The sequence below is a fragment of the Aquarana catesbeiana genome, linkage group LG03 (genome assembly GCF_042186555.1).
Source record: "Aquarana catesbeiana isolate 2022-GZ linkage group LG03, ASM4218655v1, whole genome shotgun sequence".
Lineage (NCBI taxonomy): Eukaryota > Metazoa > Chordata > Amphibia > Anura > Ranidae > Aquarana > Aquarana catesbeiana.
The window spans coordinates 558,280,575-558,306,769 of record NC_133326.1 but is presented as its reverse complement, the minus strand read 5'-3'; the positions used below and the strand labels follow the sequence as shown (position 1 = coordinate 558,306,769).

General features: G+C 45.0%; 1 protein-coding gene across 2 annotated transcripts in view; it reads right to left on the bottom strand.

The window, feature by feature from the left end:
- Nucleotides 1-26,195, bottom strand: part of INTS13 (integrator complex subunit 13) — a 70,842-nt gene that overhangs the window by 25,601 nt on the left and 19,046 nt on the right. Inside the window, exons 6-8 of one of the 2 annotated variants that reach the window (XM_073621748.1) lie at nucleotides 13,781-13,871; nucleotides 8,913-9,041; nucleotides 8,786-8,809 (exon numbers count right to left, since the gene is read on the bottom strand). In XM_073621748.1, coding sequence (XP_073477849.1) covers nucleotides 8,786-8,809; nucleotides 8,913-9,041; nucleotides 13,781-13,871 — 244 coding nt within the window. The remainder of the gene's footprint in view (nucleotides 1-8,785; nucleotides 8,810-8,912; nucleotides 9,042-13,780; nucleotides 13,872-26,195) is intronic. The other variant, XM_073621749.1, reaches the window with a different exon arrangement.

Genomic DNA, 26,195 nt, shown 5'->3' with positions numbered 1-26,195 from the left:
AGTTCCAATTTTTTTATGTCACACAATACTGTCGCAAAAGTCTAGGAAACACAACATTCCAGTAAAAAACACATTAAGGTAAATTTTAGGGGGCACAAAAATGCAATGAATTACCTAAATTATTTAGTAAAATATAAAAGCAGAGGTTGCACCGAGTAAATAGATACCCAACATATCAAACCTTAAATTTGCATGCGCCCAAGAAATGATGATATACTTCAGTGCCCTATATTTTCCATCGGAGACGCTTTAAAACCCCCCTATAGGTCATCAGTTTAGTGTTACGAAGGTGGTCTAGAAATATTGCTCTCATTCTGGCATGCGTGACGATATGTAACATAAGTACTGTAATCGTCATTTAGAGTAGGTGCCCCGACATGTTCGTTTATGTTCTATGTGCGTATATGTGGGGGTGGCCTCAATTTGGGAGGGGGGGGGGGTGATTTTATGTGCTTCAGTGTAACTTTAATTTTTTATAAATTAACTTTTTCTTTTTCATTAACTTTTCTTTTTCATCACATAGCTGAGAAAAAGTCACACTGTACACATATCGCACTGCATTACATTCTCTCCTGTCCTTGATGGATGGGGAAACTGTCAACAGGGACCCGGAGGTGATGCCATACACGTCACTTCTGGGTCAGCAACAAGAAGGGGAGGAGAGCGAGCGGGTGTCTGCTCTCCTCGCTCCCCTTTACCCAGCGGCACCTACTATGCCGGTCCTGGGCCCACGGATGGGCAAGCAGAGCCCGGGGTACATGGCGGGGGTGTGTGCGCTGGATGTGTGGGAGCATTTGGGCCGCAGTGCAGCCACCCAAATGCTTCCATCCAACAAGTAAACCTGGCTGACAAATGCCCAGACACCAGGATGCAATTTCTAGTCGCCATGGCGACTTGGCGCCTGGAATTTGTCGAGCCCTGTATATAAGTGACATGCAGTGTCGCACAGTCAATTCCTGTCCTGGCTGGCTGTCCGGTTTAAGCTAACAATTTGTGTTGTGTTATGTGTAATAAAATGGTATGACACAGAGAAAAAGTATTGAACACGCTAACTGCAATTTATTTAATACTTCCTACAAAATTCTTTGTTGGTAATGACAGCTTCAAGACGCCTCTTGTATGGAGACACTAGTCGCATGCATTGCTAGTCACATGTGATTTTGGCCCATTCTTCAACTATTTCCATAGATTTTCTATTGGATTCAAGCCAGGTGATTGGCTGGGCCATTCTAGCAGCTTTATTTTCTTTCTTTGAAACCAACTGAGAGTTTCCTTGGCTTTGTGTTTGGGATCGTTTCCCTCGTTTCATCTTCATCATCCTGGTAGATGACAGCAGATTTTTGTCAAGAAAGTCTTGGTACATTTTTCCATTCATCCTTCCTTCAGGCTGGGTTCACACTAGTACGAGTTGGATGTGGATTTCCCTGCATCCAATTTTCATGACAGGAGATTGAGACCGACTCTCAATGGAGCCGGTTCACACATCTCTGGAATGGCTGCGAAGCGAATTACACAGAGGTCCTGTGCGTCTTTGGCTCGGTTTCAGGTCCTAATATAGGCAAAAATTTGGGCCCAATTCATCCCTGAAACGGAGAACAGGGATGCACCGGACCCCTGCTGTCAGCTGCATCTGTCTGCAGTGTGAACCCAGCCTCAACGAAACAAAGTTTGCCAGTACCGTATGCTGAAAAACAGTTCCACAGCATGACGTTCCCACCTCCAAACTCCACTGTTGGTATGGTGTTTTGGGGGTGATGTGCAGTGCCATTTGACCTTCAAATATTGTGTGTATTATGGCATCCAAAAAGTTCAATTTTGGTCTCATCTGACCAGACTATACTCTCCCAGTATTTCACAGGCCTGTCTAAATGTTGAGCAGCAATTTTTAAACGAGCTTCAATATGCTTTTTCTTCAGCAATGGAGTCTTGCATGGTGAGCGTGCATACAGGCCATGGCAGTTGAGTGCAATACTTATTGTTTTCTTTGAAACAATTGTACCTGCTAAATTCCAGGTCTTTCTGAAACTCTCCACAAGTGGTCTTTGGCTCTTGGACAACTCTTCTGATAATTCTTTTCACTCTTCGGTCAGAAATCTTGCAAAAAGCACCTGGTTGTGTCCGGTTTATGGTGAAATTATGTTCTTTCCACTTCCAGATTATGACCCCAACAGTGCTCATTGGAACATTCAGAAGTTTAGAAATCATTCTGTAACCAATGCCATCAGTACGTTTTAAAACAATAAGGTTGCAAAGGTCTTGAGAGAGCTCTTTGCTTTTACCCATCATGAGATGTTTGTGCGACACCTTGGTAATGAGACTCCTTTTTATAGGCCATCAGTTGAGACTGAACCAGCTGATATTAATTTGCACTGACAAGGGGCAGGATTGCTTTCTTATTACTGATAGATTTCAGCTGGTGTCTTGGCTTTGCATGCCTTTTTGCACCTCATGTGTTCAATACTTTTTCCCAGGGTCATTCCATTTAATTAAACATAACTTAGGGACCAATTGCCTTCAGAAGTCACCTAATTAGTAAATAGAGTCCGCCTGTGTGTAATTTAATCTCAGTATAAATACAGCTTCTGTGAAGCCCTCAGAGGTTTGTTAGAGAAGCTTAGTGAACAAACAGCATAATGAAGGCCAAGGAACACACCAGACAGGTCAGGGATAAAGTTGTGGAGAATTTTAAAGCAGGGTTAGGTTATAAAAAAAATGTCCCAAACATCTCACGTAGCACTGTTCAACCCATCAACCGAAAATAGAAAGAGTATAGCACAACTGCAAACCTACCAAGACATGGCCGTCCACCTAAACTGACAGGTCGGGCAAGGAGAGCATTAATCAGAAAAGCAGCCAAGAGGCCCATGGTAACTCTGGAGTAACTGCAGAGATTCACAGCTCAGGTGGAAGAATCTGTCAACAGGACAACCATTAGTCGTGCACTCCACAATTCTGGCCTTTATAAAAGCCATTGTTGAAAGAAAGCCTAAGGCGTCCCGTTTGCAGCTTGCAAGAAGCCATGTGGGGTAGACAGCAAACATGTGGAAGAAGGTGCGCTAGTCAGATAAGACCAAAATTTTACTTTTTGGCCTAAAAACAAAAGCTATGTGTGGTGGAAAACTAACACTGCACATCACCCTGAACACACCATCCCCACCGTGAAACATAGTGGTGGCAACATCATGTTGTAGGGATGCTTTTCTTCAGCAGGGACAGGGAAGCTAGTCAGAGTTGATGGGAAAATGGATGGAGCCAAATATAGGGCAATCTTAGAAGAAAACCTGTTAAGAGTCTGCAAAAGACTTGAGACTGGGACGAAGGTTCACCTTCCAGCAGGACAACAAACCTAAACATACAGCCAGAGCTACAATGGAATGGTTTAGATCAAAGCATATTCAGGAGTTAGAAAGTCCAGACCTAAATCCAATTGAAAATCTGTGGCAAGACTTGAAAATTACTGTTCACAGACGCTCTCCATCCAATCTGACAGAGCTTGAGCTATTTTGCAAAGAAGAACGGGCAAAAAATGTCACTCTCTGGATGTGCAAAGCTGGAAGAGAACTACCCAAAAAGACGTAATTGCAGCGAAAGGTGGTTCTACAAAGTATTGACTCAGGGGGGCTGAATACAAATGCACGCCACACTTTCCACATGATTGGCTGCATGAGTACTGTCGGTGTTCTGCCGAGAAAGTTCCCCTCGGCAGATAAGGACCCCCCTCTACTGCGCAGGCACAGCGCTTGCGCAGTAGGAGTCGGCGGAAATAGCCGAAGCCGAATAGAAATCAGCTGTACACGGCGCCTGTAAGAGGGCCCCTCGCGGGCTCGCTTCGCTCGCCACGCTTCGGGCACGGCCTCGCTTCGCTCGGCACTTTTTTTTTCTCCCTCTGGGTCCACTTGGATAGTGGGGCTTGAACCTGGACCTAGGGCGCAGGTGCCGTGTACAGCTGATTGAAGTTTTTCAGCTTTGGCTATTTTCGGCGGCTCCTAGTCGTTCGTACTACGCAAGCGCTGCGCCTGCGCAGTACAGGGGGGTCCTTATCCACCGGGGGAACTTTCTCGGCAAGACACTGGTACTGGGGAGCTACAGTTCATTGAGGGAACTATGAATGTACTGTGATATATACATATACATGTACTGTGACATACTGAAGCAGAGCATGATCCCCCTCCCTTCAGGTATTGGGCCACAGGGGCAGTATTTCAACTTGATAATGACCCCAAACACACCTCCAAGATGACCACTGCTTTGTTAAAGAAGCTGAGGGTAAAGGTGATGGACAAGCCAAGCATGTCTACAGACCTAAACCCTATTGAGCATCTGTGGGGCATCCTCAAACGGAAGGTGGAGAAGCGCAAGGTCTCCAACGTCCACCAGCTCCGTGATGTCGTCATGGAGGAGTGGAAGAGGACTCCAGTGGCAACCTGTGAAGCTCTGGTGAACTCCATGCCCAAGAGGGTTAAGGCAGTGCTGGAAAATAATGGTGGCCACACAAAATATTGACACTTTGGGCTCAATTCGAACATCTTCACTTAGGGGTGTACTGAATTTTGTTGCCAGCGGTTTCGACATGGCTGTGTGTTGAGTTATTTTAAGGGGACAGCAAATTTACACTGTTATGCAAGCTGTACACTCACTACTTAGCAAAGTGTCATTTCTTCAGTGTTGTCACATGAAAAGATATAATAAAATATTTACAAAAATGTGAGGGGTGTACTCACTTTTGTGAGATACTGTATATATAAATGCAAAGAGCACTATGGGATAGATAAAGAACCATCTCTTATCCACCTGACACATCTTTTTACTTAAACATGGGACTGAGCACTTTGATAGGGGCACTCTGGGAAGACTTTTATATTTCTGTTGACACATTTAGATGTAGCTATTGATCTCTATAAACAACATGCTTTCTACAGCAACCTGGTTAAGAAAAACTTTACAGCCTATGAAGTAGAGGAGCTGGATGGATTTCAAGTACGTCTAAAATCACCCTGAGCCAAACTTATTGATTATTACATCAAAGTCTGATAGGTGAAGCTGGAAAATGTTGGTCTGTCTGACCTGCTTTAGTGTCACCGGTGGCTGGAAGAGCAAAGGGCAAAATAATATCTAAAATTAGCTGAATACCAGGAAGAACTGAGCTGTTTAACCTGCCAAAGGATTTGTATTTATGTCTATCCAGTTCTGCTAACTCTGCTACATAGCACAATCCTGTCTGGCAGAGCAGGAGACCAATAATGTTGTTTTCCACTGCAGTTGTGCTACTCTTGTAGGTCTTATCCCTCCCCTAGCCTGTGGTTGGATAATGACAAAAAAAAAAAAAAAAAAAAAAGCAGCAAACTGATGAGCTCATCTCTCTCACTCCACATATCCACGTCAATCTCTGTACTGGCTATTACTCCTGTGATGTATGTCATATATTCTATTGGGATTGTGCAATAAAAAGGACTTTCGATATGACGGTGTGCAGCCACTTTCTTCCACATACGCATGTTCCTTGCTAGCGCATAGCACTGCGCTGATTGGCTCTTTGTGCTCCTTCTCCTTTCCCCAGTCTAGGATCTGCTGTACAGAGACTGCTGGAGGCTGATCAAGTACTTACACTGTCTGCATTAGACAAATATATACATTTAATGATGTATTAATGAATACAAAGCTGCATTAAGTTGTGGTCTTATATATGCCTGGAGTTCAGTTTTAAATTTGTTAGAATGCATATTTCACTGGACTGATTAAACAGCAGTGTCAATCAGAGCTCCCTCTGATATTTAATTTCTAAGTGTGCAAAATAGACATGCCCCATTCTCCTATACCCCCACGCTTCTGCATTCCACAGAGCAACATCCAGCAAACAATCATCAGCCCTGAACAGTCTAACAAAGGTGGGGAATCATTTACTGTATATGCTGAGCCACTTCAGCGGGATTGCAGCTTAGATCCAGAGCATCATCCTATATTAGATCATAAATTTTGTCAATGCCAAAGATTCCCGGTTGTTTCTGTAAAGCATACAGTATGGTGCCATTTAACATTCCTGAAGTAATGCCTTCATACAAATTATGACACACTTGTCTCATTATTAAATATGCCCTGCTGCCAATAAGATGCATCGGGCTTCCAAAGTTACCTTTAAAGCTTAACTGAGTGTTCAGTTCAAAATCAGCTAAATACAACGTATATGGAAAAGAATCACCCCCCATTTAAAATAATCACATTTTGTTGCTTTGCAGCCTGAAATGAAGGCAGACGCAATTTTTGTTTTATCCAGCTGTATTTACTCAGTGCAACTTATAACATCCAAGTGAAAGATTCAAAAACAGAATCACTGAGTTGGAAAAAGGATCACCCCCCCCCCTTCCAAAAAATAACTTGTAAATGCAAACTTTCAACTGTGATCAGCTGTGGTCATTTTGATTAGCTTATCATGGAAAGAGCTTTATTGCAGCATTTCAGTCCCTGGTAGTGCAACTGAAGTAAACAATCAACTATGGGTGGACAGGCACAAGTCAGGAGATGGATACAAAAAAATGGCAAAGGCTTTATCAATGCCTAGAAGCACCGTGTATTCTATTATTGGGACGTGGAAAGTATTAGGTCCAACACAGACCCTCCCTGGATCAGGACATCGCACCAAACTGGATGAAAGAGCCAAGAGGAAACTGGTCAGAGAGGCTACCAAGAGGACTACAGCAACTCTAAAGCAGTTGCAGGAATTTATGACAAATAGCGGTCATTGTGTGCATGCGACAACAATATCACAAATTCTCTGCAAATGTGGCTTGTAATGGAGGGTTGCAAGAAAAAAGCCACTCCTCAAGTAAGGCCACATGCAGTCACTACCACAAGCTTTGCCAAAACCACTTTGAAGATTCTAAGGCCACATAAAAAAAGGTGTTATGGTCAGATGAGACTAAAATTTTATTATTTGTCCTCAATACCAAATGATATGCCTGGCGGAAAACCAATACAGCTCACCAGCCAAATAACACAACTCCTACAGTAAAGCATGGAGGTGGTAATATCCTGTTATGGGGGTGTTTTTCTGCAGCAGGGAAGGAAGCACTTGTCAGGATAAAAGGAAAATGGATGGGGCAAAATACCATCAATTTCTTGAGAAAAATCTGCTGCTCTCTGCTGGAAAGTTGTCAGTGGGAAGAAGGTTTACCTTCCAACATGACATGGACCTAAAGCACACAGCAAAAATGGCCACACAGTGGTTGAAGGAGAAAAAGGTGAATGTCCTTGCATGGCTTAGTCAGAGTCCAGACTAAAACCTCATTGAAAATCTGTGGAATTACTTCAGTCCACAAACAGTCAGCATCAAATTTGACAGAACTTGAGCAGTTCTACTGAGAAGAGTGGGCAAACATTGCAAAGTCTAGATGTAAAAAGTTAGTAGAGGCATATCCCAACAGACTAAAGGCTGTAATTAAAGCAAGGTGGTCCAACAAAATACTGACAGGGGTGATCCTTTTTTCCAACTCAGTGATTCTGTTTTTGAATTTGTTAAAAAAAAAATTCTAACATGATGTTGGTGTTATATTGTTCACTTGGATGTTGTAAGTCGCACTGAGTAAATACAGCTGGATAAAGCAAAAACTGTGTCTGTCTTAATTTCAGGCTGCAAAGCAACAAAATGTGATTATTTTAAAGGGGGCGATTCTTTTCTATACCCACTGTACATTCCAGGGAGCATTAAACAAAAGGTGTGCGAAGTAGGTCAAGTAGAGAATCCTGTATCTGCCAGGATACTGCAGAAAAGGACCCTTGCTCTGTGTGGTCTCTCTGCAGAGGCAAGACATGCCCTTGCGGTGTCAGAGCTGGGGTTCTCCCATCAGCAGGGAGCATGAGCTTTGCCGATGGCAAAGCTATAGGTCAGACTAAGCAGGGGGAGTGTTGAACATTCCTGGTGCATCAGAACAAAAAGGTGTTCTGTGTCTGTTTATTTTCTTTCTAAAGCAAGAGAGGCTACATAGAAAAGCTTTCCCTCATGAGCAGATGCAGAGAAGGACCCTTGGCACCTCTGTGGAATCAGTAGTACCACTGCATAGGTCTGATATAAGTCCTACTGAGTCAGGCATAGAGGTTTTCAGTCAGCAAAGTTCATGGTACTTGATGATTGGAGAGCTCCAGTTCTGACCCAGCAGAGGACATGTTGAGACCTCTACAGAGAGATCACTGCTTCCACTCAGAGAGAGAGTCCTTCTCTGCAGCATGTGGGCAAGGGACAAGTCTTTTCTACATAGGCTGTGGCTGCTTTCTGAAGAAAAACAAACGTAAAAAGACTTTGCACACATTTTGTTTTGATGCACCTGGAATGTATTAGCTATTTCAACAGTTCAAAGGTCTTTGAAATTCAGGTAAGAAAAGGGCCTGACCATCAAAAATGTGTGCAGGAATTTTTTTTCTTGTTGCCCATGTCAACTAATCATATATTCCCTTTCGTTTTTTCCTACAACCTTGTATTCATCAAACAGAGAATTTGATTGGTTGCTACAAGCAACAAATTACAGTACTTTGTTTAGGCGCTTTCCATGCATGAAGCCCAAAATGGCTTGTGGACATGAAAGGAACCAACCAACACGGATGTGAAAGCACAGAAATCACATGAGGGCAGACATGGCTACACGACCACAGGGTGGCTCTAATAACACAGGAGGTGGGTAAGGGGGTGGGGTGGGGGGTCACTTCTTTGTAAGTAAGCAGAAAGTTGCCTGCGACACTGTTCTTGGGAACGCTTGCGTTTGGAGGGGAGGGGGGGTGTTTTCCAAAACGTACTAACCTGATCAGAGACACTGAGTGTGGGCTAGTGAAAAACAGAAAGATATGATATGGAGAGGGAAACAAAATGAAAGTAAAAAAAAATACAAAAAAGTAGCCAAGGGCAGGGCATAACTAAGAGGACTTACCTTCATGGGAATGTTAGTTATGGTGGTGGAAGCCAGGTCGAAGTGCAGCTGGACTAAATGATTCAGTTTTGTAGCAAGGTGCCTGCCAGCCCGAACACTGTGAACTTCGCTGGTCAATACGGAGGACAGCTGGTGACAAAATGAAAAAGAGCACAAGAATCTGTAATTAAGCTTGTGTACACAGGCATTTCTGGAGCATTTGTCAAGAGATACATTGGTTATACTTGCTGGGCTTTTAGTGCCAATAAATTTCCCAACAAATGTGGCCTAAACCTCAAATCGGAAGTCCATGCTAAAACTAAAATCCCTGCATATTTAGCACCAACAGTCTAACACTAACCTATCTTCCGCCGCTGGAGATTGGGTCAGATCACCTGCAGAAAAGGTATGTATACTGACTTTTTCTTTATAGGGCTAGATAGGTTAGTGTTAGTCTGTTGGTGGCTATAGATGCAGGGATTAAAGTTTTAGCATGGACTTCCACTTTAACGCTCCAGGAAACTTCTCTCTTGCAGTGCGTCTGCTCCCACAATGCATGGGTTAACTGCTTCCTTCTGGCTAGGGAATTTGGATAAGCAGATTTTTTTACCAGATCCTCCACTTCTGCAGGCTCATCTTTGCTGCTAGATCAGTTCCAGCAACCTCTTCTACCCAATGCTTCACAGTTCTAAGGTCCTCTGACATCATCAAGACTGATGCATTGGTCATGAGGATGATGAGACCACGCCTTTGGAGCATGGGGGAGAACTGTCTGCCGGGGGAGAGCGTAGGATTGGGTATGTTAAATTGCCTTTACTGTCCCCTAGACCCCTTTAAGTAATTCCTATGAGTGATGCTGAGCCTCTATGATTAAAAAAGCTGAAATACAATTAATGAAAGTGGTGGGCCAAGAACAGACAAGATGGGGAGGAAAAAGCTAGATGATGCTAGATTTCTCCTTCCAGGAAATGGGGCAGTCTCTATCGAACTTGCAGATTCCAAAGCACACTGTGAGAATCTCAGTGTGCAGTGAGAACAGAGTAAGCTTTTTCAGTACAGGAGAGGAGACTGTACAACTGTGCAAGACTAAAGGGTGGAGTTCAGCTTTAAAGTATAGATGAGGAAATACTTCAAACCAAGTATCTTTATTTGTATTTATTTTGTCATCTATGTCTGGTTAGGGATATTTCCCTTCACTTCCTTACCCATAGACACAACAGAAAATGAGAGGAAATCTCTCCAAAGAGAGGAAAGTTCTTTCAGGCAGTTGTCACCGGAACAGGTGTCCCCACTAGGAGATTTGGCTTCTATTCTTGTTCCAGTGACAGCTCAAAATGTCACATTTTCCCTCATTTTCAGTCCAAGTGATATTAGCCACAAGACAAATAGTTAACATTAAAGTGGTTGTAAACGAGCTGCTTCTGAGGACATCACGTTTTGATAATGAAACGCGTCAAACGGAACTTCCGATGCGTCATTTCAAGTCTGTAGTCTTTAGGTGGAATGCACGCCAGGGATCAGGCAACATCCAGCTTGCTCAGTATACAGACTAATGCTTTACATCTATATGCGGTTTTGTAGCGAATTTAATCCTATGTTTTAATAAAAATAAGCATTTTTTCACTATGAGAGGACTTCTCTCCTTTCTTAATTCATGAATCACTCATGCCCATTTAACAAAGAGGAAAAGGACAATGAGGGGATAACATCCAGGACAGAGGACGTTGGAGAGATATCCAGATAGGTCCCATAGTGACCACAAAGCGCTATGGACTCCTCTTGCTGTACAATAAAGGCGTCATTGGAATCTGGTGAGTGCGGATGATATCACATAAGCACGAGGTGGAATAGTATTAAGAGGGTCGGTTTGGCACCAGCACCTTTTTTTCACATCTTTAAGGACTTTGTTTTTTCTTCACCTTTAGGGTTTTTATTTTTTATTTTTTGTATGTGTGGACTTTGTTTCATGGCACAAGTGATCAATTTTTGGGATTAGAAGTTCATCATTTTTTCTTTCTTTTTTTTTTTTCAATTTAATCATTTATGGTACCTTATATGGCAATCAGGGCCGCTGATAAGGCAGTACAACCGGCCCTGTTGTACCAGGCCCAGCCCCATGCTTTCCAGGGTGTACTTACATTGTCTTGGGCCCCATTAGGGCAACAGGGGGGCCAGGAAATGAGAGCACTGAAGGGACTTTATTTCCATTTTCCATTTTCGGGGGTGTAGGCAGATAAGCCAGTGCTACATAATGCGCTGCACATGTTCTAGTTCTGACCATGGCTGCCCACTGCTTGTACCATCCCTGGCGGAGTGATTCATTTGCATACTGCTCCCTCAGTAAGTGCCGTTGACTGAGGGAGAGAGATTATGTGAGAGACGGGCAGGCAGCTGACAGGGTGCAGGAAACCTAATTCGGCAGTGATGCACAGCTTCAGGCAAAGGGCGGCACCCATCACACTAACTACCATGGAAAGAAGGTACAGCCCCCCTGACTCCCCACTGTGTTTATGATTATCGTCATTGTGATGATCACAACATTTTAGATCCTCTATTGCTCTTCCACAGTGTCACATGGCTATTGGGGCTGAGTGTGTACAGACTGTAAAACAGTACAGCCACAAAAAAGTCAGCCCCAATAGTCATGTGACACTTTGGAAAAGTCTAAAGTGGTGTGATCATCACAATGACGATAATCATAAGCATGGAGATGCTACTTTACACTTGCTACTCGTTTAGAGGGAAGGGGGGCAGTAAAAACATGCAGGTGAGCCAACTTTTTAACCACCCGCAACCACTCCTCCTCAAAGAACCTTTCACTCAAGCTTTACAATTAGGTCCGCCTGTCAGTTTTTCATGCAGGTCTGATTGAAAGCTCCATGTAGCATGGAATATGGATGTAAATGGACTTGAATCTGTTTACACCTGCCTACCTCTTTCTCCAGACCTAAACATGACAGATCAGAGGTAGCTTGATGTAAGTGAATAATCAAAGAGCAACATCGCTTCGGGTAAAACCCTCTTTCTGAGTCACAGGGCAACGGTCCAGTCCATGACCTGAGTGTAGCAGAAGATGTGGAAGGAAGATTGACCGCACTCCCATCTTCAGAAAAAATTAGCTTTAATGTAGAAAAGCCACAAAGAAAAACATCACAAACCCACAATACAGAGAGATAGATAGCAGGATGGTTATTGAGTTTCATGAAATAATTTGCTTAATCATAACCCAATGCCATGCTGCTATCTCTCTATACCGTGGGTTTGTGATGTTTTTCTTTGTGGATTTTATACATTAAAGCTAATTTTTTATGAAGCTGGGAATGCGGTCAATCTTCCTTCCACATAGCCTGATGTAAGTGGTCACAAGTCCAAAATTTCTATTTGGCCACCCATAGAGACATCACAAGTCCTCCTCTGTCTGCTGTGTGGTGTATGCAGACACCAACCGAACAGACCTGGACGTCAGAACACTGACATCTGTCCCATTTAGCTCCAATTCAGCAGAGAATCAGCTCACTGATCCCTTGCTGAGCGGAACAGCACTGTTTGAAAGAGCCCTTATGCTGGAAAGGTAGTGGTGGGGAAAGTACATATGTTGCAACCACAATGCTTTTTGTACAGAAACAATTATCCCCACTGTAACCACCCACCATGTTCCCTGCTGAGCATGATCGCCTTCAAATACTGTCAGATTTTTAAGTGGTTAAAACAGGTGGTGAGGAGGTGATACAATGCCTGTTCACCACCAGCCAAATGCTGTCTGATGAGCAATCCACATGCAGATCACAGCAATGCTAGTGTGAATTAGCCCATACAGATTTTAAATAATTATTGGAGTGCATGCTTCAGCTGACTTAAAAGGCATAATAGATGTGCCTTAAGGCTTAAGGAAAATTGAATCCTTAAAGTCAGCTTCAGCACTCTCATTCCCTAGCAGGAATGAGCGCAAGTGTGTTCAGATCCTAGTCTAATCAAATTAATAAACAGCTTGGACAAAGATAAATATCACTTGAAATATCAAAGTGAAATATCACTTTTTCTAAGCGGGAGGGCGGAGTCAAGGGGCCCCATCAGGTAGGCTGTACGAGGACCCATGATTTCAAACAATGGCCCTGATGGCAATGGAATGTTACAAGCACATGTATGATATTGGTTGATGCTTTTGTCCGTGCACAGAAGCAAATGGTGTTACTACACGGTTTCTCTGTACAAACAGGAAGTGGCTGGACTTGCTCTGTCCACTGCAGGGAAGGGGATGCCGAGCTGCTAAATCACATCTTGGAGGGGGGAAATGGAGCTGCTGAATCACTGCCTGGAGTCAAGAGTAGAGCTGTAGATTCACTAGTAGAGGGAGGAACTGGGCTGCTGCTGGGAAGTCGAGTCACAGCTGGGAGAGTGCAGCATGGGGAGGTAAGCTACTAAATTACTGTGGAGAGAGCAGAGCAGGGGAAGCGGATCTGCAGAGTCACTGCTGGGAGGGCAGAGCAGTGAGAGCTGAGCTGTCAAGTCCTTGCTGGGAAAGGCGAGAAGAGGAATATTCACTGCTAACGCACTGCTAGGAGTGGGGAGCAAGAAGGATGAGCTGCTGAGATGCTGCTGGAAGGGGGGAGCAAATGAGCTAGTGAAAGAAGATGAAATTGCTTTTGCGGTAAACTTTGAGGAATTACTCCACAGTACCTACAGCTAGAGAGTTTAGTAAGGACTTCACAGTATCAAAGCTCATTTACTGCTATGTAAATATTTGAATAAATCCTGTCCATAGTAGGAATACCTTGCAATATTAATCCAATATACGTGCTCACTGAAAATGAACTGATGCAGTATTATCACAGGTTCTTGAACACTTGCCTTTACAACCACATTCTCAAAAAACAACCAAAACCACCTACCTCCTTCTTGGGCCGATCAGACACAAGACTGTCATCGCCAACTGGGTATGTGTGAATTAACACCAGCTCACACTTCTGAATCTGCATGAGACTAGAAAAGACAAAGGTAGTTAATAACGGTGGTAATGGTCCCCGTGTCCAGAAACCACATCCCACTTAGACTGATTACTCATAAATAAGGATGAGCCGAACACCCCACGGTTCGATTCGAACATGCGAACAGGCAAAAAATTCGGACAAACATGCGAACACCGTTAAAATCTATTGGACACGAACATGAAAAATCAAAAGTGCTCATTTTAAAGGCTTATAATCAAGTTAATGCCCAAAAGTGTTTGTGGACCTGGGTCCTGCCCCAGGGGACATGTATCAATGTAAAAAAAAAAAGTTTTAAAAAAAACGGACGTTTTTTTCAGGAGCAGTGATTTTAATAATGCTTAAAGTGAAACATTCCTTTAAATATCGTGCCTGGAGAGTGTCTATAGTATGTAAAGTGGCGCAGTTTTCTCGTGTTTAGAACAGTACTACAGCAAAATTACATTTGTAAAAGGAAAAAAATAATTTAAAACTGATCGCGGCTGTAATGAATTGTCGGGTCTCGGCAATATAGATAAAACTCATTGAAAAAACGGCACGGGGTTCCCCCCCATCCACTACCGGGCCCTTTGTGCCTGGTATGAATAATAAGGGGAACCCCGAACCAAAAATTTAAAAAATAATTGAATGGGGTCCCCCCAAAACCCATACCAGGCCCTTCAGATCTGCTATGGATATTAAGGGAAGCCCTGCGCCAAAAAAAAAAGCGCATATTGTTCCCCCCAAAATCCATTCCAGACCCTTATCTGAGCACGCAACCTGGCAGGGCGCAGGAAAAGAGGCGAGGACAAGCTCGCCCCCCCCCCGAACCGTACCAGGCCACATGCCCTCAACATGGGGAGGGTGCTTTGGAGTAGCCCCCCAAAGCACCATCCCCACAACCCTTGCCCGGTGTAACAAGGGGACCCCCAGATCCCGGCCTCCCCCTCTATGTGAATTGGTAACTGGTACATTGTACCCCTACCATTTCACAAAAAAAAAAAAAAAGTGTGTCAAAAATAGTAAAAAAGACAGGAGACACTTTGGAACAAGTCCTTTATTAAAAGATAAAAAATAAAAATGTCCCACGATGTAAATTCATCTCACTCCGCCCGACATGCCGAAAAAAGAAAAAAAAAAAAGCCGCAACAACTACGCCTCCATAGGAGGCTCCCGCCGAGTGGCGCTTCTTCTCGGTGACAGCCGTTATATAGCTGAGGGCAGGGCCCCCCGCCCGCAGACCCCCACAACCACCGGGCAAGGGTTGTGGGGATGAGGCCCTTGTCCCCATCAACATGAAGACCAGGTGCTTTGGGGGGGCTACTCCAAAGCACCCTCCCCATGTTGAGGGCATGTGGCCTGGTACGGTTCAGGAGGGGGGCGCTCTCTTGTCCCCCCCCTCTTTTCCTGCGGCCTGCCAGGTTGCCTGCTCGAATAAGGGTCTGGTATGGATTTTGGGGGGGACCAGTACGTCATTTTTTTTTTAATTTGGCGCAGGGTTCCCCTTAATATTCATACCAGACCTGAAGGGCCTGGTATGGATTTTGGGGGGACCCCACACAAAACTTTTTTTTTTTTTGCTTCGGGGTTCCCCTTAATATTCATACCAGACCCAAAGGGCTCGGTAATAAACTGGGGGGGGGACCATGCCCTTTTTCTCAATGAGTTTTAGCTATATTGCTGAGACCCGACAATTCATTACAGCGGCGATCAGTTTTAAATGACTTTTTTTCCTTTAGAAATGTCATTTTGGTGTGGTACTGTTCTAAACACAGCACAAGAAAACCGCAACACTTTACAGGCATACTATAGACACCCCTCAGGCACGATATTTAAAGGAATATTTCATTTTTATTGTTTCACTTTAAGCATTATTAAAATCACTGCTCCCGATAAAAACAGCCATTTTTAAAACTTTTTTTTTTGCATCGATACAGGTCTCCTGGGGCAGGACCCGGGTCCCCAAACACGGTTTATGTAAATAAATTGCATATAAGCCTTTAGAATGAGCACTTTTGGTTTTTCACGTTAATGTCCCATAGAGTTTAACGATGTGCCGCGGCGTTCGAATTTGGCGTGAACACCGCATAATGGTCGCTGTTCGGCGAACAACCGATGTTCGAGTCGAACTTACATACGACTCGAACATCAGGCTCATCCCTACTCATAAACACTGCATGTATACAAGATGTTTTGGGTTTTCAAAATTAATATACCATTTTTATGAGTTAAAATCATAAAAAAAACTATTTTTTTTATTGTACATGTATAAAAGAAGGATTAGATATAAAATAAATAATTAAATATACAGGCAATATCAAGGTAAATTACCCTTACCCAACGACTGCTAAAATATACACATGTTCAGTGAATTGTGCTTGAAATTAGGCGGTAGGTGTTTGATGCGTTTTACAGACATACAGTGCCTTGACAAGTATTCATACCCCTTGAAATTTTCCACATTTTGTCATATTACAACCAAAAACGTAAATGTATTTTATTGGGATTTTATGTGATAGACCAACACAAAGTGGCACATAATTGCAAAGTGGAAGGAAAATGATAAATGGTATTCAATTTTTTTTACAATTAAACATCTGAAAAGTGTGGCATGCATTTGTATTCAGCCCGAGTCAATACTTTGTAGAACCATTTTCCGCTGCAATTACAGCTGCAAGTCTTTTTGGGTATGTCTCTACTTATTTTGCACATCTAGAGAGTGAATTTTTTTCCCATTCTTCTTTGCAGAATAGCTCAAGCTCCATCAGATTGGATGGAGAGCATCTGAACAGCTATTTTCAAGTCTTGCCAGAGATTCTCAATTGGATTTAGGTCTGGACTTTGACTGGGCCATTCTAAGACATGAATATGCTTTGATCTAAAGCATTCCATTGTAGCTCAGACTGAATGTTTAGGGTCGTTATCCTGCTGGAAAGTGAACCACAGCCCCAGTCTTAAGTCAGGTTTTCTTCTAAGATTAATTTAACAGTGATGTGCTGTTCTCATGCTCTAATAGTTAAAAAACAATAATATATAAGTGCATTCATAAATAAAACCTTCAAAGATCAAACAGCTGCAAACATCAGAATATGACAAAGAGAGGCAGCAACACCGCTCCACATGATACAATAGCTGTACTGAAGATCTGGTGCTGGTCCAGTCCAGGAACTGAAAGACTGTCAAAGTATGTGCAAAAGAGGTGACCGCACTCCAATCTTCAGAAGTATGAATGCGTTAATCGTAAAAATCCACGCATTACATCAATAGACCATGATACAACAGGACTATAGCAGCAAGGTTAACATGTTTCACAAACCAAATCACTTAATCATTATGATTAAGCGTTTGATTCTTGAAACCTGTTAACCTTGCTGCTATAGTCCTGTTGTATCAAGGTCTATTGATGTAATGCTTGGATTTTTACGATTAACGCATTCATACTTTTGAAAATTGGAGTGCAGTCCACCACTTTGTGCAAAAAAATTATATAGAATAAAAAAAAAAAAAAAAAAAAAAAGTGAAAAAATATATATATTAAAAAATGCAATAATGGGCGTGGCCTAGCACATGGCGGCAGCTCCCAGTCCTGACGGCTTCCACGGGGTTCTATCACCTCTATCATCACCCACATTCTCTCCAAATCGCACCAAGGGGCAAGGGGAAGCCCAAGGATCAGTCCAAATCTGCCGGTGACCGGACACAGGGCGACTTGGGACATCTTCTGAGCATCTGCGGTCTATATGAACCAAGGGAAATCCAAGATGGCACCGGCACCTCCATCCCCAGCCCGCTCTGAGCCAGCAGACGCCATGCAGGTACGCTCTAGGAGCCGTTCAGCCTCCATTGCAGACCTTGAACCCCCCCTTACACAGCCCCCACAGCCTCTCACAGGCTTCACTATACTCCGGTGATGGCTGGGACATGGAATCACACATGCGATCCTTGCACACCTACATGCGATCCCTGCCCACAAAATCTGACTTTGAACAGTATGTCTCCCACATAGAAAAGACACACAGGCAGGAGATAAGTGAACTTAAAAAAGACCTGGGGGGCTGTATGGAATACATAGAGAACACCACTGACGGCATTTGCAACACATTGCAGATCCACGAGGAGACCCTAAACTTCCACACTGTTTTACTGCAGCAGCTCATGTACCACCAAGACGATATCGAGAACCGTAACAGATGGAACAATATCAGAATACATGCCATCCCTGAAACAGTGGAACACAAAGACCTAGCAGGGGCAGTCGACGCCATCTTTAATCAGCTACGCCAGCAGCCTAAAAATGCCCACATTGAATTCCTTTGTCTGTGATACACTTTGCAGGGTCCACTTCTACAAGGTTAAGGAGGAAATTATGCGTCCCGCCAGCATGCAAGACTCCCTCCGGCTGAACGACATCCCATTCATGCTGCTCCCAGATCTCTCGCGCCAAACACTGGCCAAGATATGCTCTCTCAAGCCACTCATATCCCTTCTCCAGGAGACACACATTAAATATCAATGGAGGTTTCCATTCCAACTGCGGGTCCATCATGAAGGCAAGACGGCCGTCTTCAGCACTTTGGGGGACCTGCCACAGTTCCTGAGTACCCTGGAACTTCCCCAGGTCTCTTTACCGGACTGGCCCCTCACCCCTACCACCCCAGGTCTCCCATTCATCCCACAGTGGCAGAAGTTCAGCAAGAAGAAGCGCCCCAGATCTGCCTCCCAGATGATTGACTCTGCACTGGCTCCTGTTATTTTTGCACCTTTACCGGATCCGGGATCGCTCCCTTTGCTACAGCCAGGGCATACACCCACCATCTATGACCCACTAGGGCACACACCCAGGACTACCTGAATGGCTCCTACACTAACTATGTTACCTTTTTCAATTTCCTTTTTCTATGCCTTTTGCTCCTGTTTTGCACTATTTTTACCAGTTCTGTTTTTGAATATATATCCGGACGTACAGGGATCTTCCTCCACACTGTAGTCGGTATATTTGATTCTGACGGTATAGGTTATCCCCCCTCGTGCCACTAATCGCATCTTAAATCCCGCAGAATCCCCCAGCTTCCCCTGAGCATACCCAACAACAGTGTGAAGGATTACTTGTTTTATCCATTATCTACATATGTGCCTTATAGTTCCTATTAAGCTATATGTAATCTATGATGATTATTTTTCAGTTTAGCATTCTTTTGCTATACCTCCGTGGATCCTTGGGAACGGGAGGCACTCTGTGTGCTTACCACTACTCCCCCCCCCCCCCCCCCCTTAGGACCGATAGTGCATGTGTATGCACTGTACTTTTTCTAGTAAGTTCAACATTTTAGAACGGTCAAGTTATTTACTCAATGGTTTATTGCTGCCACCTAGTGGCCTGTTATATTTTTTCTTTTTCTTTTTTCAATGGTGGTTCCCATCTCCTACTACTCAAACCCTTTATTCTCTTCTGTACTGGAGATGGATCCCGCCCATCCCTCCTCATCTTTCCCTCTTCTGCTCTCTCCTCCCCCCTCACAATCCCCTTTACCTCCCTCCTTTTCCTCCCTATTGGGCAGGCCTTGGTGCAATTACAGCTCGGTGTTAGCTACCATATGGAAATTTAGTGTCCTCTCCTCTCAAGGTTACCATGCTGTCCCATGACCATATAACTTTATCATCCTTTACCTGTAGGAGTTTCAATACTCTCGAGAAGAGAAGCCAGATATGATACTGATCCTGCAGGAGACCCACTTTAGGGGCACAGCCGTCCCAGTCCTTAATCATTACTACCACCAGTGGTATCACAGCACAAACCTGCAGGCCAAATCAAAAGGGTTGTCTATAGACTTCCATAAATCATTACAACCAGAGGTTCTAGACTCCCTTGTTGAACCCCAAGGTCGTTTTCTTTTTCTCAAATTAAAAATCGAACGCCTCTATTTTCACAGTGGCTAACGTGTATGGACCAAACCAAGTCCAGGGGAGCTTCCTGTTCATGGTTCTGAACAAATTATTCTCCTTTGGCGGTCCCCATTTCATTTTAGGTGGAGACCTCAACGTGACCCTTTCCCCGGCCATGGACACTTCCTCGGGTAAGTCCTCCATCTCCCACTCCACTCACACACACATCAAATCACTTTTGCATTCCGCTCAACTGGTGGATGTTTGGCGAGTGCAAAACCCATTTGAGACTACAGCTGTTACTCCGTAGCCCACAACTCTAATGCCCCGTACACACGGTCGGATTTTCTGACGGAAAATGTGTGATAGGACCTTGTTGTCAGAAATTCCGACCGTGTGTAGGCTCCATCACACATTTTCCATCGGATTTTCCGACACACAAAGTTTGAGAGGAGGATATAAAATTTTCCGACAACAAAATCCGTTGTCGGAAATTCCGATTGTGTGTACACAAATCCGACGGACAAAGTGCCACGCATGCTCAGAATAAACAAAGAGATGAAAGCTATTGGCCACTGCCCCGTTTATAGTCCCGGCGTACGTGTTTTACATCACCGCGTTTAGAACGATTGGATTTTCCGACAACTTTGTGTGACCGTGTGTATGCAAGACAAGTTTGAGCCAACATACGTCGGAAAAAATCCTAGGATTTTGTTGTCGGAATGTCCGAACAAAGTCCGACCGTGTGTACGGGACATTATAGTCGTATCAACTATTTCCTAGTCTCCCAATCTTTGGATATCCCACTTAAGGCATCCCTTAGCAACATATTGTGGTCCGACCATGCCCCCGCACACTTAAGCCTCGCCCACCCTCCTAATTCCCGTAAAACATTTTCATGGCACCTGAACGACAACTTGTTGAAGGATACCCCATGTGTAGCAGCGATTGAACAGATGATCCGTGACTTTATCCAGGACCACCGGTCCGACGACACCAGCCCCCTCATTAAATGGGAAGCTTTAAAATGCGTACTCAGTGGGACATTCATACAACAAGGCTCCCGCCTAAAGAAGGCCAGATCCGCTAGGGACAAGGGACGTAACCGGAATTACACTTTAGCCAATGTGGGCAACACCTGGCGAGGGTCCTCTACCCCCGCCCGCCACGCCGACCCATCCAACACATCTGCACCACCGACCAGCAAAAGATTAGCAACACTCAGGGTATTTCTGGCGCCTTTCAACACTACTATCAGCTATATAACCTGCCCCCGTGGACTAAAACCCACACAGGGGACCCACATCTTTCCAGCATGAAGGATTACATATAAGAGAGACGGCCCTACCACAGATAGATGCCAAAGAGTCAGCTGACCTAGACAACACTCTAATGGTAGGGGAATTCCTAAACGCTATCAAAGGGCTGAAATCTGGAAAATGTCCGGGCCCAGGCGGGTTTTCCCCTAAGTTCTATAAGTCGTTTGCCCAGCCCCTCGCCCCGTTGCTCTCAGCGGCGTTCAACTCCATAGACGATTCCCACCTACCATCTAGAGACCTTTTATGCGCTAACATCTCTGTCATACCTAAGACAGGCAAGGATCCCTCTCAGTGCAGTGTAGTAGTTATCGGCCGATACCTAGTAATAGAACACCTGGCTAGGGCCATCAGACAAAACAAATCAATAGTGGGGATTCAGACACCCTCCTCCGACCATAAATTTTTGCTTTATGCGGATGATCTCCTGGTCTACATCCAGCAACCACAAACGTCCCTACCCTCATCGATGCATGAATTCCACAGGTTCAGGGAATTTAGTAACTTCAAATTAAACATGTCTAAGACGGAAGCCTTTAATATTTCTTTACCCTCCACTACTCTCGGCCGAGTACGGACTAACTTCCCGTTCCAATGGGCTCCAGAGGCATCTTTTATTTAGGGATAATGATTCCCTCCAACCTGTCGGACCTCTATAACCTTATCTCCCTTTTACTGACCCAGCTTAGGAAGGAACTGGATACCCAGAACTCATCCCCACTGCCCTGGTTTGGTCGCATCAATAGACTCAAAATGGACACCCTCCCTAAGCTACTTTATTTATTCCAGACGGTACCTATTACCGTCCCTAAACGTTTTTTCAGCTCCATACGTTTCATCTGGCACCAAGGCCTGTACCGCATCCGCCACACCCTGCTTACGTACCCCAAAATTCAAAGTGGGGTGTGCCTCCCAGACTTCGAACTATACCACAGGGCGGCACTGTTGTCTAGGATCCTGGAATGGTTCCCTCTCCCCTTCCACAAAAGCATCCACCATGGTAGAACAAGACCTTTCCACCCTCGACCTTCGGGCCCTACTTTGGGGCTACGGGCAGAAGTTACTTACCTCATTTACCCTACCTTATTTACTTTCCTCCTCGTCCCCTTTAACAACCACTGCCTTACATTTATGGTACAAAAAAGGACTGTCATCGCTTCTATCCACGGACCCCTCGCCCCTTACATCATTGTTTGACCACCCTGCACTACCTTAGGGAATGGGATCCAATATGGTAGGCCCATATTCATGCTCTACCTGGCCTGTAGTCGGTTCATTTGTAAATCCCACCTCAGGTACCCCTGTTGTACCGAGAGACCAGGGCAACTGGCTGACGGCCCTTCGTATATCCTCCTTCTGCTCTGATTTATTTTCCTCTTCCCAAATCCATAGATCCCTGACTGGATATGAACAGCTGTGCTCTCTCTCAGAAACACCCAGACACTTGCTCTCTACTATCTACAAATTACAACACTCACTGCTACACGATCAACCACCCTCTTACACCAGGGAAGGGAACTCTCTCTCTAATCGACTGGCAAAAGTCATTCCACTTCACGCACAAATCCTCTATATCCTGCTATACCCAGGAAAAAAGCTGAGTTAGACTTACCGGTAACTCCTTTTCTGAGAGTCTTCCAGGACAGCCCATGAGACCTTGGGCTCCTCCTACCAGGACAGGAAACACGTCACCCCCACCAGATAAAAGGGCGGTCCTCCAGGCCCATGTCAGTATTCTCAAGAACCGTAGGACCCTGCAAAACATATGCATAATACACATAACTTCAGACAATACCGGGTGGGAATCCGGCTGTCCTGGAAGACTCTCAGAAAAGGAGTTACCGGTAAGTCTAACTCAGCTTTTCTCCAAGCGTCTTCCAGGACAGCCCATGAGACGATGAGCCAGAACTTACCAGTCTAGGGAGGGACAACTGCCTGAAGGACCTTACGACCAAACGCCTGCTCTTGAGCTGATAGGAGATCCAGGCGATAATGTTTAATGAAGGTCGAGTAACTGGACCAAGTGGCAGCCCTGCAAATTTGTTCCGGTGAAGCACCAGCCCTCTCAGCCCAAGACGTAGACAAGGCTCTAGTTGAGTGCGCAGTAACAAAAGGTGTAGGGACCTCCCTAATTTTGTAAGCTTCCAAGATGGCTTGCTTTATCCATCTAGCCAATGTGGCTTTAGATGCACTATTCCCCTTGTGAACTCCAGAAAAGAGGACAAACAAGGCATCAGTTTTCCTAAAGGTCTTCGTGACCTCAAGATAGACCAAGAGAATCCTTCTTACATCTAGGAAACTAAATTTTCTTTCTAAGTCGCCCTGTGGCAAACTACAAAAGGTTGGCAATACAATGTTCTGAGATCGGTGGAATGTACTTGCCACCTTGGGCAAAAAACCTGGATCGGTTCGTAACACAACTCGATCCTCAAAAATCGTGAGGAAGGGTTCCCTAACTGATAGGGCCTGCAACTCACTTACCCTACGAGCTGAGGTAACAGCTATAAGGAACACAGTTTTTAATGTAAGTAACTTAACTGACATACTTTCCAGAGGTTCAAACGGAAATTCTACCAGAGTTTGAAGTACTAGGGACAGATCCCACGTTGGACAACTTCTCACCACTACTGGTCTGGCCCTAGAGATAGATTTGAAAAATCTGGCTATAGTGGGATTTTCCAGGAGAGAAAACTGGAGGAACACACTAATAGCTGCCGCCTGTACCTTTAAGGTACTAACAGAAAGACCTTTGTCGACACCCTCTTGGAAAAATTCCAAAATAGACGGAATATCATGAGCTAATCTATCATTTTCAGATAACCATGAGTTAAACCTTTTCCAAACTTTGGAATATATGGCTCTAGTAACTGGCTTCCTGCAATTCACGAGAGTCCTGACTACTTTTTCAGAGAACCCTTGGGCGCTCAGTATCTTTTCTTCAGATACCAGGCCGTTAAGTTTAAGGAAACCACCTGAGGGTGTGATACTGGACCCTGCAATAATAGGTCTTCCCTTTTCGGAAGACTCCACGGAGGCTCTGAAACCAGAGACTGTAGCAGGGAAAACCATGGCCTCTTGGGCCAAAACGGGGCAATTAGAATCAGATCTGTCTCTTCCAGCCGAAACTTCCGGAGGACTACTGGAATCAGCCTGATTGGCGGAAAGGCTTAACATAGGCCTGGAGGCCACGGGTTTGCCAGAGCATCGATCCCCAAGGCTTGGTCTGCCGGGTTCATGGAAAAGAATATCTCCGTCTTGCGGTTGTTTCGGTTTGCGAACAAATCCGCTACCGGATAACCCCATCTCTTGGTGAGGTCTGCAAAGACTTCGGGATGAAGGGACCAGTTGTCTCGGTCTATCCTGTGACGGCTGAGATAATCTGCCAGGCAATTGTTTTTCCCCTTCAGGTGTACAGCAGAAATGGAGGCTAGATTCCCCTCTGCCCATGAAAGGATCTCCTGGGCAATGGACTGAAGCCTCCGGCTTCTCGTGCCTCCCTGCTTGTTGATATACGCGACTGTCGCTATATTGTCTGACAGGATTTGGAGGTTGTGACCCCTGACCACCATCTGAAAAGACTGGAGGGCTCTCTGGACTGCAAGCAGCTCTCTTTGATTGGATGAGGCCCTTGCCTCCTCTGGGGACCACTCTCCTTGTGCTACTGCATTGCTGAGGTGGGCCCCCCATCCCCAGGAACTCGCATCCGTGGTAATCCTTCGGGAAATGGGAAAGGACCATGGGAGACCTCCTGCTAGGTGCTGACCAGCTCTCCACCACCACAGGCTTCTTTTTATCCTGTTGGGAAGCCAGATCCTTGACTCCAGGGACCTTACGTCCCCGTCCCAGTTTCTTAAAAGAAACCTTTGTAACGGACGCTGACGGAGTCTCGCCCATGGTACTGCGGGAAAACATGAGGTCATAAGACCCACTGCCCTCGACACCTGTCTCAGAGAGACCGACTGGTTGGTCTGCAATGTTGACATAGTCTGGAACACTTTGGTAATCTTCTCCTGAGGAAGAAAAACTCTTTGGTTCACGGAGCAAAATTCGTAACCCAGATAAGTTACTTTCTGGGCCGGAATCAAGGACGATTTTTCTTTGTTTATTAGCCAGCCTAGGGACTGTAAGAAGTCCTGTACAGCCCGGAGATCTTCCAACAACCTTTGGTATGATTTTGCCACTATCAGGAGGTCGTCTAAGTAAGGGATAACCGTTATTGCCTTTAATCTTAGAGGAGCCAGCGCTTCCCCCAACACCTTCGTAAAGATGCGTGGGGCTGAGGAAAGACCGAAGGGGAGGGCCTGAAATTGAAAATGTCGGGTCCCCATACCCGTCTTCACTGCCAATCTCAAAAACTTTTGGAAGGCTGGATGGATAGGGATGTGAAGATAAGCATCCCTTAAGTCCAACGTGGCCATAAAGCAGTTTGGGTATAGTAGGTTTTTGATTGTAAAAACCGTCTCCATACGGAAATGCTTGTATCTGATGGACTTGTTTAAGGTCCGGAGATTCAGGATAAGTCGAAACTTTCCTGCCGGCTTTCTGACCACAAATACATGGGAATAGAATCCCTTGCCCCGCTCCGATCGAGGAACAGGAATCAGGACTTTTTGATCTAATAAGTCTCCGATCTGGAGACCCAGAGCCCTCGCTTTCTCCCGATCTTGTGGAGGAAATGTGACCAACAAACGTTCTGGTGGTTGGTGAACAAACTCCAGCCTGTACCCGTTGGTCACTAGGTCCAGGACGAAGGGGCTCAGAGTGACTGCTGCCCACTGTGGGATGAAGGCCCTCAATCTCCCTCCCACCGGGGAACACAAGTCACTGCGGCTTGGCGGGCTGTTGAGGAGGGTTAAATAGCACTCCCCCTTTGCCTCTGCCTTTGTGCCCAGTCCAATGCTTTTTCGGCCTGCTGTCCTTTTCTCTAGGACTCTGTTGCCTGTTTTGGCCACGAAAAAATTTTCTGGCTGTCTGAACTCTCTTTCTCTCTGGAAACGCCTTTTTCTTATCAGCCGTGCGTTCCAGTGCCTCCTGTAGACCTGGGCCAAATAAATGATCGCCAGTTAAAGGAAGGCCACAAAGGCGCAACTTGGAGGCCGAGTCCCCTGACCAGGTCTTAAGCCAAAGGCTTCTCCTGGCCG